We start from the raw sequence: 6,969 nt of genomic DNA, 5'->3' as shown, positions 1-6,969 counted from the left end.
AAAAAAAAAAAAAAAAAAGCAGTGGTTCTCAGCCTGAGGGTTTAACCTCTTTGGGGATAAACTATTTCAGAGCAGTTGTATGTCAGATATCCTGCATATCAGATATTTACATTTTATGATTCATAGCAGTACCAAAATTATAGTTATGAAGTAGCAATGAAAATTTATGGTTGGGGGTCACTACAACATGAGGGTTAGGCATCATAAGGAAGGTTGAGGACCTTTGTCCTAAAGGAACACTGTAAGTTATTTCATAGTCTCTGCTTATTGACTCTTAAGCAACTGATCTCTGGATCTATTTTCTCACTGTCTACTGCACTGTACTCTAAGCATTTTTAAATGAACAGACTTGAGTTCCTTATAAACTTCAACTTCGTTATACACACTGTGACATACACAACAGAACTGTCTTCTGCTTGCTTCTATCTCCTTCTCACAGTACTGTAGGAACACTGGCTACTGTGTTGTTTCTCAAATATGTAAGGTATGCTCTTTCCTTGGGAATGTACTTGCACTATCTTGTACTTATCTCTTCCTTGTTTCTGACACATTCTATCCATAGACCTGCATGAGGCAGGTTTCAGTTCAACTATTTTCTACTCACACATACCTTCCTTTTTCCCTTTATTTTTGGATGGAAAAATGTAGTTGTCCACCCTGACATATCCCAACTCTCACACTGTCCATTTACTTTTTGGTGGCATCTCTGGAATTTTGTTTTTGTAATATTTATTTATTTGCTGTTGGTGTGAGAAACCAGGAAAAGACTGTATTTCCAGCATACACATAACTTACTGCTTTTAAGTGTTTTTTGGGTTTTGATGCATATCACTGCTTACTAGTATTCTTTCACAGAGGAAAAAAGTCCCTAAACAATCCGACATCAATAGTAAAAAATTTTCTTTTCATACAACATTATGAATAAATCTGACATGTAAAATCAAATCATAATTCTTATGAATAAATTATTAGCATTAAATCAAATATTAAATATTACCTCAGGAACCACATCTTCTGAGGCAGAAAAAAAGTATGTATATACAATTAACTCTGAAGCAGCATCTATGTATTTCTCCTATGATAACACAAACAGAAAGAGGACATCTTAAATATAAAAGATCATAATTTATTTCCCATTTAATAATTAAAGCTATCTATAAGCAGTAGGAGAATTTCCTACCATGTCACCTTTCAGTGAAAAAAGAAACTATAGCCAAACCAAATAACACTGTTGTCAAGGCAAATAATCACTGCAACTAAGTGCTCCTATTCTCCCTTTCAAAGAGAGTTAATGAATTTTCTTAACAGAGATCAGCAATGATGAATAATGATGATAGTGATGGCAGTAAAGAAGGTATGTACAAACACACACCTAAGTAAACAGGCACAGTGCTTTGCTTTAAAAAGGTAACATTTGCATTGCAGTTTTCAGTCTTTCACTTAAAGGGCTAAAAAGTGATGCAAAATTAAATAATCTGGTCAGTAACATAAGAAATACTAAGGTAGGCAATATTTACCCAAATTTTTACTTACTTCACTTTCATAATCGCAAATTTAGTAAGAGAGATTAAAGAAAGTATTTTCATTGTGAAAAATACTTAGATGAACTAAAATATTTTACTTTAAGGTTTTGGTAAAATCACAGCTTCACAGCAAATAAAATTACAACAATATGAAGAAAAAGATAATTTCATACTTTCAAGGGTGATTCTCCACCAATATAAACAAAAAATACACGGTGCCTCTTCCGTACATGGTCGAACATTTGTTGACTTGGAAGAGGCCGAATTAGAGCCCTGTGTGAAAACAAAACAAATGGGTATGAGCTAAAGATAGTGCACATTTTATTCCCATTTATGTGACAGTTGATAATATTTAATGTTTTAGCAATGTTTATCTGCACTTAAATATAGCACCAAACCCACCCAAGTAAAATTTCAGCCTATGGTGTTTGTGTATTGCATAGTAACACTTTATGTAGTACTCAAAATTAAATCTGCCAGTTCCAAATACATCTTTTAGACATCATCAATATTAGTTTTTGATTAATGAGACACAGAATGATCATCTGCTTACAGTCTTTGGCTAAAAGCAAGACAATTCACGTGAAAATTATTTCAGTTTCAAAAGCAAATTTACAGAAACAAATCATAAAATAGTTTCTCAGGAGTCAACAAGAGTTAATATTTATATAATATGTGTCAGTTTAAATATTACATACTTCTTAAGTATCCTACAGAGGTCAAAGCCTTAAGCTTCCAATTATATTACTATTTTCAGAAAAATAAAATGGAAACAATAGTTACTCTATCACAAAGAGTAAACTATGCTATAAAATTTATTATAGCTATTTTAAAAAAACAAGTAAATAAATTACACTAAAAGTTACTTATAAAACAGTTAAGAAATAAATAAATGCTTTCTTTTTAAAAATTTAGTATAGATTATTATACTTTCAGTCCACAAAACATATAAATAAACAGAACCTATTTTGTAAAAGTGAACACTTTTAAAACACACAATTCTTAAGGTCATTGCATCACTTTCCCTGCCTCTGCTTCAATCCTTCGTAATTAACCAGGACGTGATGCAATTCTGGAACTGAGTCAAGAAATTGCCTCTACTCTAGAGGTACTTTCACATCAGGAGAATCCCTTCCTAGGGTAAAGGAAAAATGCATTCGATAACTGCCAAATATAAAGCTATCTGAAGCCATGAGAGTCAAGTGCTTACCACTGGCCCCACTTCCTTCAAATAAACTCATTTCAAAATTTATTTATTCACAGAGAAAATGAAGAGAAACATGCAATCACAATGAAAAAAATACAACTGAAATTATATGTATATGCATCACAAACTCTAATAAGGATCATTTCTAATTCTGTGCATTTACAAATATTTTGAGGCATTATTTTACACAACAAACCTATCCTGTTTTAATCTCAAGCTATTTATTTACCAATATATTTTTTTCAAGCTATTAAAGTGCCTAGAACTTCAAAGCCAATATAGATTAACTGATCTTGACAAATATTTTTCAAAAAGATACAAACATATAATTATAAACACTGACGTTCTCTACATCTGAGTAAGACATAGACATTTCGTTTAAAAAAGTAACATTCAAATCATCAGGAATTGCGAGTGGAAAAATCTACTTTTTGATAAGCAATAAGTCAAAGATCTGTAGTTCAATGCAAATGGCTCACTGGGTTTTAGCTATGTCACTTACTAAACAAAAACTGCTAGAATACATTGCAGGTTAAAAAACGTGATAGTAAGGAAAATTAACTTAGATGCAATTAAAAAAATATTTTTAGCACCACATACTAGGGATGAAATCCCAAGTCTATAAGAACAATAATATTCTGGACTTCTCTTAAAACTCTAAAATTAGAGAACAAGAAATATAAGTTGATATATGGCAAACCAACATAATAAAAATTAAGACTCATGAAGTTAAATAAAAAAGATTCATGAAGTTGCTAACTGATTTTCCTAATTTCATTTTCCATGTTTCCAATTACCCATTACAACTATGGTCTGAGAATACTAAGTAGAAACTTCCACAGGAAACAGTTTGTAAGTTAAACTGTGCACAGTTCTGAGTAATGGGAAACCCTACTGTATACTCGTCTCCCTCAAAGAGTACATAGAAAGCCAGTGAATCATCCCTATGTCCAGTATATGTTGTATACACGACCTGCCCATCTGCAATTCTACAGCACTTTGAGTTGCCAGACTTATTTATGAAGGTATTGAAGGGTTTGTATGCAAATAATCCTTACTCTGTCAATGGACCCAAAGTGCAGAAGTTAGTAACACTGGAAATCTAGGTACTAAAGAAAGGAAATCAAGTGCTTCCTTCAAGTACAATGTATTTTGAGAAAAAGAAAAAGAGATTTATATGATCTGGTACTAGTCAGTTTCAAGCATCTCTGAGAGGGGGCTGAGGTAGGAGTTGAGGATGTCCTTTATAAATAGGATATATATTTGTAAATAAATTTATTTATATGATATAAATTTAAATATATAAATTGTATATGTAATAAAAAATTGAAAATGTATTATAATTCATTGGAGAAAAATTCTAAACATAAAATGGTCTTAAACACAAAATTAACATATACTATAAATTATGATATACCTATAGAATTTCACTGCATATGCTACATAACTATAAATTTTTCATAACTGCATACAACACATTTAATATCTAAAATATGTATATCCAATGTGGTCTACTAAAATACATTTTCTTTCAAATATTAAAATCTGCTTACCCAGACACTCTGTGAGCAAACTCAATTATATCATCTTTAGTCCGTGGTCCTCGGTAATTATATGCCAAGTCTCCCTTTAATCTTAAAAATTAAAGGTAAGAATTGGAAATTAACTGTCTTCATATTTAGTCTCAATTCCCCTCTATTAAAGCATAAACTTAAAATGTATAAAACACTGAAGATGAAGCTTTAAGAGCAGCACACTTCTGTAAAACAAAGTATGCAATTGTCTTCTGAGGAACAGCAACTTAAGATGCATATGAAAAGGCTATACTCCATGCACACAATAGGAATACATTTACTTTGTAGCATAAAGTTACAATATACATCTCCTGAAAAGTGAGTAATTTGCACATTTACAATCAAGAGCTTAAATTAGAGTAACTTTAATTACTCTCCTTCAAGTGGAAAATAAAAGGACTAGGAAGTAGGATATTTTGGCGGTGGCAAAACCTCCAATATGCATCTTGAATAAGGCATAAAAATAGCTTTCTTAAAACTTAGACTATTTTCCACAAAACCTGTTAATGAATAAATTTGTATCTAGCCAATTGTACAGACAAAAAAGAACAATAAGCAAAACCAGAACGCCTAATAACAAAGAGAAACATCAATACACACTGTAATAGAAGAATAACATTTTCCAAAAAAAAAAACCCACAAAGGTAAAATGTCAACATCGTCTACCCCCTGAAAAATTTATTTACTCAAAATTGTAAACTTCGGGGTTTTAAAATATCAGGGAAGTCAATTTACTTTAAAAAAACAAAAACAAACAAAAAAACCCCAAAAAACCCCCAAAAATAGAAGAAAAGAAAACAAAACCCTTTGAAAACAACTGCTTAGCTTCTCACGGTGCCAAAATACGGCTAATGAAAATAACAGGAAAATGCAGCAAAATCACTGTAAAACAATCTCTTTAGAATCTCCACACCATTTTTTTTAACTTAATGTCTCTTGTAGACTTGGTCAATACCCTCAGATTAAAATGATCATCTATCATAAAATGATCATCTATTAATTTTCTTCTCTTGATTTCTTTTTCTTTTTTTTTTTAATGAAGATAGTCTCTTTATATAAGAATGAAATGTGATTTGCAGTGGTAAAGCAGGCACAGATTGGGGCTCCTCAAGAGACCTTTGATAATGAATGTATACCTTATTCTGTAAGTGCATGCTACACAGTAGACTCTCAGAACACATTTACTGAATTAGATGGGTACCAAATACTTAAATATGAAGATGTATAGAAGTGTAGTCTCTCATGCACTTGGTTTAAAAACAATGGCTGAACCCAAACCTTCACCCTCCAAAGAAAGTACTAGAATAAATAAAATGTAAGCAGAGTGGACTATTCAAAATATAGATCTAAACATGTAACACTTGACTTACAGCTTAATTGTTGGATAACCTCGAACTCCAAACTCTGAAGCAATGCCTTGATAAGAAAAAGAATAAAATATTTCTAAGTTCTTTTTAAACTGAGAAAACTAAGTAACATGAGCCTTTTACTTAGGAAAAAAAAGTATATTTATATAAACCTGAGTGAATGTTTTTTTAATTAATTAATTGAGAGTACACTGTAGCAGCCTTCAGACACACCAGAAGAAGGCATGGATTCCATTATACATGTGAGCTACCATGTGGTTGCTGGGACCTGAACTCTGACCTCTAGAAGAGTACTCAGTGCTCTTAACCGCTGAGCCATCTCTCCAGCCCTGAGTAAATATTTTCTTAAGTATTAAAATCTCACGAAGGGGAAAAAAAATCTCACAAAGGAAAAAAAGCATGACATTTTCTTATAATTACTTAATAACCCAACATATGAACTTTTGAAAATAATTTTTTTCGTAATTCAACAAATTCAGAGTATTTTGTTCACATCATGGTACACATGCTAATTATACTGAGGTGGAATAGTTATAACTGGGTTTCATAATAATTTAATGGTCTAGTAATAATAATTAAGTGCACAGAAAACAGCTGGGTATGTTGGTTCATTCTTGTAACCTAGTACTTGGGACACTGAGGAAGAGGACTGATCTGAGTCCTAGGATGTCAGAGAATGTTCCAGGCCAGCCTGAACTACAGAGAAAGATCCTTTCCCATTTTTGTTTCGTTTTAAAGAGAGCAAGCACACATATTGCCATATAACATAATTCTACTTTCATAAGTAAAAGACAAGGGAACCAAACTTATTGAGTACAAAGGAGTTTACTTGTGTCACATCATTCAATCTTCAAAATAGCCAGTAAAAGAAATATTACAATTAAATGTTTACCAGTAAAGCCAAAGTTTAGGGTCTTTAAAAGCTTTCCCAGTATCACACACAAAAGCAATTTGCAATGCCAATCTTGCTTTCTCTGAAGCCATGCTCTTCAAATTGCTATGATACCCCAAACTTCTCTAAGCTTAATTTCTTCTTTTTTCATTTCCCTTAAAACCACCTAGTAAACATTTGGTTATGGGGACATGTAGTTTCTGCCACGACTTAGTTTTGACAATGGAGCATGAAAATAGTCTATATAACAGTATACAAAACAGGGAGCAGGGCAGATTTGGCATATGTGGTGCTGTGTGTTTTGTATACTGTTATATTATTCAGTTTCTGTACCCATTCATTAATCTTATTTTCAACTTTCAATAGCTTCCTAATCTTCACTTATTTTTTTTTTTAAAGATTTATT

General features: G+C 31.9%; 1 protein-coding gene across 1 annotated transcript in view; it reads right to left on the bottom strand.

The window, feature by feature from the left end:
• Nucleotides 1-6,969, bottom strand: part of Tmx3 (thioredoxin related transmembrane protein 3) — a 30,980-nt gene that overhangs the window by 16,401 nt on the left and 7,610 nt on the right. The window contains exons 5-8 of the mRNA XM_021150375.1: nt 5,675-5,720; nt 4,284-4,364; nt 1,697-1,796; nt 998-1,075 (exon numbers count right to left, since the gene is read on the bottom strand). Of these exons, the coding sequence (XP_021006034.1) occupies nt 998-1,075; nt 1,697-1,796; nt 4,284-4,364; nt 5,675-5,720 (305 nt within the window). The remainder of the gene's footprint in view (nt 1-997; nt 1,076-1,696; nt 1,797-4,283; nt 4,365-5,674; nt 5,721-6,969) is intronic.

Source organism: Mus caroli, chromosome 18, assembly GCF_900094665.2.
Source record: "Mus caroli chromosome 18, CAROLI_EIJ_v1.1, whole genome shotgun sequence".
NCBI classification, from domain to species: domain Eukaryota; kingdom Metazoa; phylum Chordata; class Mammalia; order Rodentia; family Muridae; genus Mus; species Mus caroli.
Note: the sequence above shows the minus strand (reverse complement) of the source record. Positions and strands in the feature narration are given on the sequence as shown.